General features: G+C 36.3%; 1 protein-coding gene across 1 annotated transcript; it reads left to right on the top strand.

The window, feature by feature from the left end:
* The first annotated feature begins 2,718 nt into the window (after window positions 1-2,718).
* On the top strand, window positions 2,719-12,495 carry LOC106097350 (uncharacterized). The gene is made up of 12 exons (XM_013267427.3): window positions 2,719-2,941; window positions 3,129-3,446; window positions 3,534-3,887; window positions 3,983-4,096; window positions 4,333-4,382; window positions 4,498-4,605; window positions 10,423-10,477; window positions 10,644-10,973; window positions 11,054-11,410; window positions 11,500-11,616; window positions 11,945-11,994; window positions 12,086-12,495. Exons 1-12 carry the CDS (start codon window positions 2,899-2,901, stop codon window positions 12,200-12,202), a joined length of 2,013 nt encoding a protein of 670 aa, XP_013122881.2. The 5' UTR covers window positions 2,719-2,898; the 3' UTR covers window positions 12,203-12,495.

The raw sequence follows: 12,495 nt of genomic DNA, 5'->3' as shown, positions 1-12,495 counted from the left end.
GAAAAACTGTAACAATCATGAACCTGACCTCACAGCCCATTGTTCATTCAGTGGTGCTAGTTCCAGTCATTATACAAAGGTACTGTTTTTAAGACCGGGGAAACCTGCATTCAGCTGAGTCTGAAAAAGTCACTTGGATGAGTGACAAAATGTTTCTATCACTGCAAACGCTACATCCAGATGAACAGAATAAACTTTCTGGGATTTTCTTACATGCATCAAGACAGTAATGTGAAATGCTGATACGTTAACATATTTTTTATTCTTTTCATGGCTATTGTTTCTAATGATAATGTAGCTATAATAATCCTGCATAGACATGCTCGTATTTTGTGCAATTTGGGCAAGCAGTGACAAGGTAATGTATCACTTTTTTTTCTTTCTGTACTTCACACATTATAACAAATTGGGAATTGTGATGGATTGTGAATCATTACATCACTGACATTCTGGTTATACAGTTCAATGAAAAGCTGTCAAAAACACATATGCGCCGCTCTTAATGGGTGATGTACAGATAGAAACATCTGTGATCTGTAGATTTTGTCTGTTTCTTTTTTTTTTTTCAAATGTTTACACAAAGCTGATTTCAGCAAAATGTTCTTAGTCAATACAAGATACACCATTTGTTAATAGTTTTCTGCAACACAGGAAAAATCCAGGACATTAAACTATGCTGCTGTTCAGGAGAAGACAGTCACTCTCGGAGACTCAGTGACTCTTCAGTGTTCACTGGTCTTAACATATTATTATCTTTGTATGTTCTTGTTTTGCTTTATCTGTGTGATATTAAAATGATCAAATTGATAGTATTTTAGACTTTCATAATCATTATGGTGGTATAAAGTTAATTCCTCACCCTCTGGATGATCTTTGTCCTTCAAGCTTGAGTCCTCTACCAGAACCCTAGGAGCTTGAGGCCCCTATGCAGAATCTTAGCTGTTCGTAGGACTGTGCTCATCTGGAAAAAGAACTCAGATGTTGCTTCTGGAATCTGCTGGAGCCACTCTCTCAGTTTGAGCATCACTGCACCGAGTAGTCCAGTTAACACGGAGACCACTGTTGCTTTCACTTCCACACTTCTCTATTGTTGAAGCTCTTGGTATTTCCTGAGCTTCATGTGGTCCTTTCTAATGTTGCTATCATTTGATATTGCTACATAGATCACTATAGCCCTTTCCTCTGCTTGCCAACCACTATTATGTCCCGCTGGTTAGCTTTCACAAGTTTGTCTGTTTCTGGAAGTCCCACAGCTTGGTCATTCTGAACGCCTTTGGGGTTGTACCTCATTTTCTTGGCCATGCTCTGCACAAATGGTCCTCTATACTATGCTGGCCCCTTGGTTATGGTGTTCCATCTATAGCCTGCCTGCAAGTATCTTGCACCCTGTTGTTATGTGCTGGATTATCTCATGGGAACAGCCTGCATCTGGTAAACCCGAGCCTCTAATGATCTTGATCTTGTGCCTAAAGTACTTAGATCTTTTGCCTAGAACTTGTTCCTGTGCTGCCGTGATTTGTATCCAGAGATTAGTTTCTTTGTCCAGCCATTGGTACGATCTTCTTTGTCATCCACTTGCTGGTTGTCTTGCAGGATTCTGTCTTTCCACAACGGTTCTTTTTTCATGTGCCTCTTCTTTTGTTGGTTTCTGAAGCCTGAGGTATCACTTAGCACACAATCAGTTGTGACCAACTTTCTTATGTACTCATGGATCTTTCTTGTATCATCTAAGATAGTGTTTCTTTCTGACAGTCATTAATCCTCAGCGTTAGGGTGCTGGATTTGGGGTGAAACCCTCCATGCATGGAGCTTCCTTGTCTTGAGATCAGTTGCTTATATTTCTTTCTTTGGTCAGCTTATTGTCTCAGCAAGGTTTTTGATGACTGGCAGGACTTAGGTATTGATTGGGTGGATTTTGTTCATCCCATTCAGCTGAATCTTCAGAACTTACCTTACTCTCTGCAGGAATTTGACAGTTGAGTCATTCATAGTGGTCTCTTAGTCATTTTTGTTTAACTGTGGAATTCCAAGGTAATAATAGCTATTTTATCTGCGATGCCACCTTCTGTCTTCTAACTGCACAATTGAATTGGATTTCACTCACTGACCACAAAATTTGCTTTATTTTTCCTCCTTCCTCCAAGGGATCTCAAACACTGGATTATAGATGGGAGACAAGAGCCACCTCAACAGGACAATGCTCTGCATCTAAAGGACAAAGGTCACTCTTTCGAGGATGCCATTGTTCACATTTTGGACAGAGAAGATAGATAGTTGACTACTAACAAATTCCTGCAGAATTGCTGCTTTATGAAGTTTTTTTTTTATTCATCATTTCATTTTTTATCATGTGTTTTCTGCAACATGGGTATCTCAACAACTGCTGTGTTGTTTGCTATATAATTTGATCCACGACTTACTCATTATCTCTTTTTGTCAAGAGGCTAAATCATCTCATGCGTGTAAGAGGCATTGGTTCAGCTTTGCTCTTCAGCTCTTCTTGAGTTTTGAGGTAGCATTGTTTCTCCCCAGCGAATGATGAGTCTTAAAACTTTGTTTTCAAATGCAAAACATGATATATATCTGTACCTTGCACTACATGCCACAAATAGCAGTGCTGACTTAACTGAGTCCTATTTGAGTGCTCAAGGTTTAAGGACAAGAATAAAAATCATATAGAGGCAACAGTGTTATTGTTTGGAAAATGGACAGCTGCAACAGAAGATGAAAGAGAGGTGATAGGTTTTGCAAAGCCCAGGATGAGGCAATTGCGACAGGAAATGTACTTTTGAATCTATTGTGTGTTAACCAATCAGATACCGTCTGACCTAAAACAACCATCTTGCCTCCTCCACTCACTGAAATACCAGTGAGGTCTCCAACAGAAGCACTGTCAAGATGATCATCTTATGGATTACATTGTTTTTAATTCACCAAGGACGTAAGTGCTTTTTTAAATTTGTCTAAAAATGTTCTTAAGAATTTACTTGTCAAATAGATGCATATAAATTGCTGTAAAAATAGTTTTGCACTTATAAGTTACCTTGCACTACATGTACCTTGCATGTAGTGCAAGTTACACATATATATCAAACAAGATTTTATTTTTCTGCTTTCTCTTAATTCAGATACTTTAGTTCCAGTGAAAACTGTTCAGCTTGGTGAACCAGCGACTATAACATGTGCTATACCCAAAGAGTTCAGCAGTAGAGGAGTCCACTGGTATAAGCAGAGTTTTGGGGAAACTCTGAAGTTAATAGTGACAGTATTCAAATCTACAGAACCTACTTTTGGCCCTGAATTTACTAGTTTGAAATTTGACATCGGTGATGATTTTGCCAGCCTGACCATTTTGAAAGCAGATCAAGACGATGAGGGAATCTATCACTGTGCAAACACAGAAAGGATTGGAGTTAAATGGAGTGGGACGTATTTGTTGGTAAAAGGTAATAAACTGACATACTTTTACAAAGTTTGAAATTGTTTTAAAACATGTTTTCAAAAAAACAACAACATTATTTTGTATTACACAGGAAACACTCAGAGGACATCAAACTATACAGTTAGTCAGCTGCAGATAGAATCAAACCCAGTTCGTTCAGGAGACACAATGACTCTTCAGTGTTCAGTCTTCTCTGACTCTGACAAGACATGTCCAGGAGGTCTTAATGTTCTCTGGGTCAGAACTGGAGCAAATCAAGCTCATCCCAACATCATCTACACTGATACAAATAGAAGTAATGAATGTGAAAAAAGCTCTGACCCCCAAAACAGATGTGTTTTTCGGTTCAATAAGAATGTCAGCTCCTCTGATGCTGGGACCTACTACTGTGCTGTGGCCACATGTGGGGAAATATTATTTGGAAATGGATTTACACTGGAACTTGGTATGATTTTCTATTTAAAAACTGGAAGTTCTGCTCACAAAATCAGCATGAGTGATAAAAATTTTGAGACCTTTTTTTTTCGTTTGTTTTTGTAGAGTCAACCCAGTCAGTATTCATTCAGAGCACGATATTAATAGTTTGTTTGGCTATTTCTGTCACTGGAAATGCGTTCCTCATATTCAACCAACAAGTATGTAAATCGCATAGAGGTAAGCATTGTAAAAAGTAAAACATTTATTCATTTTATATACAATATCATAAGTTCTACAGAAGAACCGTGAATAGAAACTGCAAAAATTGAGTTCTTTATAGTGGTTAATAATGAATCAATCTAATATATTTTATTAGAACAATGTATTTCTATGCGTGGGATTTTTAGGTTCTAAGTCAAATGACACAGTTAAGTTGATTTCACTATTTATTTATTTATTATTATTATTCTTAGGAAATGAAGGTGCTTTATCAGATATACAAACTGAAACCTCGCACCAACTTGTAAGTAATAATAATTATTGGTGTTAAAAGATGTTACAATTGTTTTTCTATCTATCTAACTCTATCTCAATTATATAATTTTATTTTTATATAACTGTTTTTAACTACGGCACAGACTGAAGAAGCTGATGATGAACTAAACTACGCTGCACTGAATTTCTCTGAAAGAAAAACAAGAGGAAAACGGAAGAGAGAGGGTGCTGAAGACAGTGTCTACTCTCAAGTTAAACGCTGATGCCAGTAACAATGTCGTGGAAGATTTCTTTTTTTTATATTGATCACATGTTTTAACCATATCACTTTAGTAATTTAGTGACAAAACAAATTTCCCACGTGTGGGACTAATAAAGGTTATCTTATCTTATCTTATCTTAATTGTAGAATCACATTTTCACCAGTTGTATGCATGTGCACCACAAGTAGGCCTTATGCTCTATCACACATACACACAGTGGGGCCATTGTAAGTTCATGGGAGACATTAAACAGATAGTGAGACGCCTTCTTATCAGGGATGTAAATCTCTGGGTGACAGCTAGGCAGAAAACAGAGTCGTAATTCTTTACCTCTCTCTCTCCCTCTCTCTTTGAAGGAAAGGTATAGGCCTGTGAGATGGGGCAATATGTAGGAGTTGTGGAATGTCTTTGTCTGTTTGTATATAAGATGTGAGGGTGGCGGCCATCGCCGGAGACTGCTTAGGTGTTTGACCAGTCTCTCCATATTGAAATATGTTATTAAACTCACTTCAAATCATGCTCACCAGGGTGTTTGCGGGTTTATTTAAAATTTCCACAACAATCTCCTGAAATTTAAATTAAAACTGATATCTGATATATTGAAATAGATTCTATATTTGTGACCCTTTAGTCATGTTATTTTTTTTTCTTCTCTTCATTAAATATTAACTGTTAACAGTTTATTTGCTTCATTACTGACTGGGTCTCAAAGCCAGAAATTTAGTTTTGTCGCATTTCTTGAATCCCTGATTTTAAACTGTATTCAATGATTGTTCTACTTTTTCTAATTAAAAATATATTTTTGAGGTCTCAGATGCATTTTTTCTCTTTTTAATGCAAGACATTACAAGAAAAAATAAATTATTTTATAAAGTGGTAATTTTTGAGATTTGGAGTTGTTTTGCTTCCAAGATATTTTATGTCTAAAAGGAACAATCCAAAACACACATTTTAGTGCTTATTTTCCTATATTTTCTGTATTTGGACAAATTCTATACAATATTTATTGTTATATCTCATCTACATCTTTAGAATAACAATTTAGAAAGCCTTTAATGCAAAAGAAAATGTGATTATGTAAGCAATAACTTTGCTTATAGAAATATGGTTGGTATTGATTTGAGAAACAATATTACAATGCAGTTTTGTCTCTTCAGACACCAGGTGAGTGGACTCAAAAGGCAGATTTCACTAAACAAGTTTGAAGAGTTTATTTACTAGAAGAATACACATTTTTCCAAACACTTACATTTATTTAAATTTACTTGAGTACGGTTATGCAGTCAAGTTCTATAGAATCTTGCTAATTACCTACTAATTTTATACAGGTGTGTTGCAGCAGAGACACATGTAAGAGAGTAAGGAGACTGGCCCTCGAGGACTGGGGTTTGACACCCCTGCCATAGATCCAAACAGGGGGGAAGCTCATGGGCAAATAAACAGTAAACATGAAATGGTAACAGAATGACACGATAAGGAACTGAAACAAACTGAGATAATAAAAACACAAGAGGAGGTGAGGGCAGAGTGGAGACACAATGGTAACTATACACAGGTGAAGTAAATCTAAACAAGGCATGGAGTAAACTAAGAACAAGGCAAAGGACACATGGGTATCAGAATCAACACTAACAGGATGACAGAGACTTAACTAGTCACAGGGAACACAGGAGAGGCAGTGTAAAGTAAAATTAGGATTACAAGCAAACTACAACCAGAAACAGATTTTAGAAGCAAAACTAAGTCTAAGAAGACCAGAGAATATAATATAAGAACATGAACCAGGAGATATCTGCTAAGGGATAAGAATACAAACCTTAAAGTGCTGTAAACGATAAATGGAAATACTAAACAACAGAACTTGACAGTACAAACTCAAATTAATTGGTCGAAGATCCAGAATCATAACAGGGATAATACAACACAAACTTGGAAAAATTATTCATTTATTGATATTTATTCCAGAGAATATGTGATAACTACTAAAAAAACTAAACTAATTTAAATGTGTACTTCAGTATGTGAGACCTGAATATGGTTTTGTGCACAAGCTGCAACCTCCGTGGCCGAAGTGAAGAAATAAAATGTTTTTACTCTCAACTTGAGGCTGAATTCAAAAGTGAGTCTGCAGGAGCAGCTCATAGGCAAGCACCCTGGTAGTGGGACAGGCCTGAGAAGCTATGGTAAAACAGAACCAAATAATGACTGTCCACAACTGCCTATCACTTGCAGGTGTGGTAAGTATTCAATGCTTTGTGAATCAAGTGAAGGTCATATCTGATTTCCAAAACTCATTTTAGCAACTTGAAACAATGCTTCTCTGACAGGGAAAAGGACCTGAGATTTTGCATGAGGTTGAAAGACATTGGCCAGATATAATTGGGCTCACTTCAATTCACAGCTGCCCTAAGTGAGAGGCATCAAGCAAAAGCATGTATACTTGTACTTTGGTCCCTCGTTTATTGCGGGAGTTACATTCTAAAAATAACCCGTGATAGGTGAAATCCATGAAGTAGCCAGCTTTATTTTTTACAATTATTATAGATGTTTTAAGGTTGTTAAACCATCACTACACACTTTATACACTTTTCTCAGACTCAGTTGTGTTTGTTGTGGAGAAAACTTACAAACATACAGTACAGCACTTCAGAGTCACACTGCTAGCGATCAATGATTTATGTAAATTTGACAAGCTGAACACATTCTGTAGTGTACAGGAGACAGCAGGTAGGAGATTGATTGACAATGGTCTACAGTCAATCAGGACGAAGAACACAATGCTCTGTTAAAAAAAAAAAAGCATGCAAAATTGCACCAAAAAAAATCTGTGAAAAAGCGAGGCTGCGAAAGGTGAACCGAGTTATAGCGAGGGACCACTGTATTCCCATAGTTCAGTGGCTGTGAGTTGAGATCTTATCAACGAGAGTTTCTTTCCTGCACCTTGTGGTCAGATAACAGTTCGTAAATAGATTGGTACGAAGCTTCACGTAAATGTGGCATCATACCAGTTGTGACTGTTTATTGTATGCCTGTAAAAAACAAGATACTATTATTCAGTAGTCTTTTAGGAATGGAGTCTAACTTTATTAACTTCCTCCAAACCATTAGCATGTCTGTTAAAGAAATACTTGGCTCAACAGAGCTCTTTTTGTCAGCCTGGCTACGGGTACTGAAGAGAAACCTAGGGTTGCTTCTATTTTCTTCAGTCGGTGATAAATAGTAAGATGTTCAAGCATTATGGACAGTTGTTTTTTTTATAAAGCAACAAACTATGTTCCAAATTAGTGAGATGCCATTTCCTCTCAAAATTATGAGTTATACGAAAGAGTAAAGTACTTCTTTTGTAATATATTTTTGTTCAGGTTCAAGGTTCAAGGTTCTTTATTTGTCACATGCATAGTTATACAAGTATAACACACAGTGAAATGTAACCTGACACGCTCCTCGACTTGTGCAAAAAGGTGGGGGGGGGGGGGTGATAGAGGAAAAACATTATATATATATAATATATAATATATTGTTGGCCTTTTCATGGCTTTATTTGACAGGGAAAGTGAAAACTGACAGGAAAGCAGAGGGAGACATGCGGTATTGGGCTGCAGGTCAAGTCAAACCCAGGCCGGCCAGTCCCAGCCACGTGGCACATGGTCACCCGATTATCCCAGCAAGCTAAACCGGCGTCAAGTACTTCTGATTTGATGCATTTTGTTTTGTTTTTCCAAAGAAGCCAAAGTCTCCAGAGTTGTATGCAGCGGGGATATTATTAATGGGATAACTGACTTCTGTGAAAGTAGAGTTTAGACAGCTGCTTTACACTGTGTTGGCACATGGTACTGAAGGAAGTAACAGTAGAGCACATACACTCTGAATTTACTTACATTACTTTCAGAAACCAAAAAAGATCTAAAATTATAAAATTGTCTACAAAATTTGTTAAAATGATTAGACATAAGAGGGGTTTCAGGGAACGCTATTAATTGTTCACTGTAAAAGCAAGTGAACAAGATCCAGAGTAAGATTAAAATGTGGGTAAGCTCTTTTACACTTTGAATGGAGCCATTTGAGCTCAAAATTAGATTAAATGCTATGTTGAAGCTGCCATTTTTGGTATCTATATGGATATTAAAATCACCCACAATAATTACTTTTATGAACGGAGTACTAAATTAGATAAAAATATCAGATAAATCAGAGAGAAGCTTTGAGTAAGAGCCAGAGGGATGATACATAACAACAAATAAAAGTGTTTTTTGAGTTTTCCATTTAGCATGGACAGGGCTAAGAATTATCAAATGAATTAAAACTCTGTCTGGGTCTTTGGTTGGTTGGTGGGGTGGAAGATTGTTGCCACTCCTCCTTGGCATGTTGCATTAAGGATTCTGTTAGTATGACTCAGGGATATTGATTAAGTTAAATGAAATGGGGGATGATAAAGATAGACTAGAGAAGGTTTGGGCATCTGTTTAGGATGTCACCTTCTAAGAGAGCTGTTTCAGGCAGATCCTATTGAATGGACACTTACAATTTGACATCCCTGTGTAGACTGTTTGTCTTGACACTCAGATCCAATTAAAAGGAAGAAAACTGGCAAATGGTTAGAGGGTTTATACTTTAAGAGCTCTTTGGAGCACACAAGTTGCAAATAGTTGGTCCACTGATGGATTGGTTAGCACTGTTTCCTTACAACAAGATGACTTATAGCTCAAGTCCTTGCTGAGGCCTTTCTGTGTGGTGTATCCATGATCTCTCTTTGCCTGCATGGGTTTCCTCCAAGTACTCCAACTTCCTCCTGCAATCAAAAGACATCCAAGTTAGTTGAATTGGTAATTCTAAATTGACTGTGAATATGAGGCAAATAAAGTACTTTAAGTGTATAGAATAAAATGCTATATAAATGTATAATTAAAATGACATCTTCTAAAGCAATTTGAGTAAAAAACATCCTAAAAATGAATGTATATTGCAAAATGGAAAGCGGGTATTGAGAAGGCATTAGGCATTACCTGTTCTTGACTGAAATAGGGGGCATGTAGTTGATTCATATTGTCCAGAAGAAACTTTTAATGATGCATCAAACAATGAGTTTTCAAAGAGGCAGATGAAGGCGCCTGCATTTACAAATAAAGGCTTGATTTCATAATTATTATCATGTTGCCCATTGTGTCTGACTGAGGCTGTAGGTTTTGTCAATCCAGCTGATGTAAAGAAAAGCTTTCTATTTTGATTTAGTTAGTAAAATGCTGCAGTATAAGTTTAGCATCATTCTGGATTTACCTCTAGCTCCACCATGGGGTTAACATGTGTGATCGTTATTAAACTACTTCAGTAATGGTGGTTGATTCGCAATGAATTTTGCTGCAAATATGGCAGTTCTGTTTTTGAATTGGTTATACCATCTTCTTTAAGGAGGGGATATTGGTTTAGTCAGTTCTTCAGTGCTTCTCAGGAGTAAACTGTAATTATTAGCAAAACAGCCAACCAGGAAATTTCCTCTGAAATGCAAACCATGATGAACTAATATATTTCTAAGACTATATGGCACACATGCTTAAGAATCACTGACAAAAATAATAAATATTCAGGGATAGACGAAATTGTAAAAAACAATAGCTAAAAAAGGATTACTTTAACAGTAGATAAAAGAGAGGTGGCCGTTTTTTACTATGCCCAGGAGGAGGTAAATGTGACAGGAAGTGTAGATTTGAATCTTTTCAGAGTTAACCAATCAGGTGCACATTTCAGTCTGACTTAATGTAATCATCTCACCTCCTTTTCACTGAAATACCAACAAAGTCCTAAACATAGATCAGTGTAAAGATGATTGTGATGTGGATTACAATGTTCTTTCTTCATCAAGGACGTAAGTACTTTTTTCTTCTTTTGTCCAAAATTATTCTTAGTGAAAAACTTGTCATGATGATTTATATTGTGACCTGCAGGAACCGAAACCAAATAAATATAATTTTGCATTAAAAATTTTCCACATCATACAACATTTTATTTTTCTGTGTTTTCTTTCAATTCAGATTCTCTGGTCCCAGTAAAAACCGTTCAGCTTGGTGAAGCAGCAACATTAACATGTGCTTTACCCATTAAAGAATTCGGCAGTATAACAGTCCACTGGTACAAGCAGAGTCCTGGAGATGGTCTTAGATTAATTGTGACACTGTCAAAATCAGCACCACCTGAATATAGTCCTGAATTTTCTAGAAAGCGATTTAATGTGGAAAATGCTAATAATTTTTGCAACCTGACCGTTCTGAAGACAGTCCAAAAGGATGAGGGAATCTATCACTGTGGAATAGCTGAGTGGTTGTATCCCATTCAGTGGAGTGAGACATATTTATCAGTAAAAGGTAAGACTGAGCTATTTTTACAAACTTTAAAGTTTCTACTATAAGCTTTAAAGCATCTTTGTATCTTTTGTAATACACAGGAAACACACAGATGAGATCAAACTATACTGTTGTTCAGTGGCCTACAGTATTAGACCCACTCCAACCAGGAGAATCAGTGACTCTACAATGTTCAATCATCTCTGTCTTTGGCAAAACAACATGTCCAGAAGATCTTAGTGTCTTTTGGTTCAGAGCAGGATCAAATAAATCTCATCCAAACGTCATCTATACTGATGGAAATACACGTGATGAATGTGATAATCGATCTGAGACTCAGAAGAGATGTGTTTATCGCTTCTCTAAGAATGTCAGCTCCTCTGATGCTGGGACTTACTACTGTGCTGTGGACACATGTGGGGAGATATTATTTGGAAATGGAACTGCATTGAAACTTGGTATGATTTTTCATTAACTGTTTTAAACAAGACACAAGATATTTTTATACTGATTTGAGTGCTAAAACTTTTTCTTTGTGTTTTTGTAGTGCAACCGGCACAATCAGTATTCCCTCAAATGCTAATATTAATAGTTTGTTTGGCTATTTCGTTCATTGGAAATGTGTTCCTCATATTCAGCTCAAGAGTATGTAAACCATTTAAAGGTAAGTGTTATAAAACATTACAATTGTTTAAAAGTCATAAATGATCTCATTAGACTTAAATAATGGAAAGACCAATCATTCATAGATTTGAGGTGCAAAATCATATAATAAGTTATTCTGTAAAATCACAAGGAGAAAATTACACCGTTGTTAATAAACCTGCTTACAATGAGGTCCCCATAGTGGCTGTCGCTGCTTAGTGTACCAACTTATTTTTTTGAATAATACATTCCTATGAGCAGGATTTTTATTAAGGATCATACAATCTAAAATAAAAAAGTGCACTTCACTATTATATATTTGTTATAATAATGTTATTTATCTTTAGGAAAAGAAAGTGCTATATCAGAATCACAAACTGACAAGTTGAACCAACCAGTAAGTGATGAAAATAAATGTTATTTAGTTAAAATATTATCTACCTGGAAAGCTCAGCATCAATATTTTTCTTCTAATATTTAATTAACAGATTGAAGCCGATGACCAGCTAAACTATGCTGCACTGAATTTCTCTGAAAGGAAAACAAGAGGAAGAAGGAAAAGAGACATTACTGAGGACAGTGTCTACTCTCAAGTTAAATGCTGATGCTGATATCAGTGGTGAAGAGCCCATTAAAAATTAAATTGAACCTGAAACCTGATTGCAGATCTTATTATTTGTGACAGGTCTCGTTATTTTGCTGCCCTGATTAAATAGTAACTGTGAGCAATTTATTTGCCTCATCGCTGACAAGTTTGGGCTCTCAAACTAAAACAAAGTCTTGTCACATTTTTGAAATCCCTGAATTGTTTATCTGTATAAACCTGTTTCCTTGCTTTCTTTGATTAAAAACTATTTCTTTCAGTATTTCGGATTCTTTTTTATGTTTAGGGCAAGAT

The sequence above is a fragment of the Oreochromis niloticus genome, linkage group LG2, assembly GCF_001858045.2.
Source record: "Oreochromis niloticus isolate F11D_XX linkage group LG2, O_niloticus_UMD_NMBU, whole genome shotgun sequence".
Lineage (NCBI taxonomy): Eukaryota > Metazoa > Chordata > Actinopteri > Cichliformes > Cichlidae > Oreochromis > Oreochromis niloticus.
The sequence above is the reverse complement of the archived record's forward strand: the minus strand, read 5'-3'. Positions and strand labels throughout refer to the sequence as shown.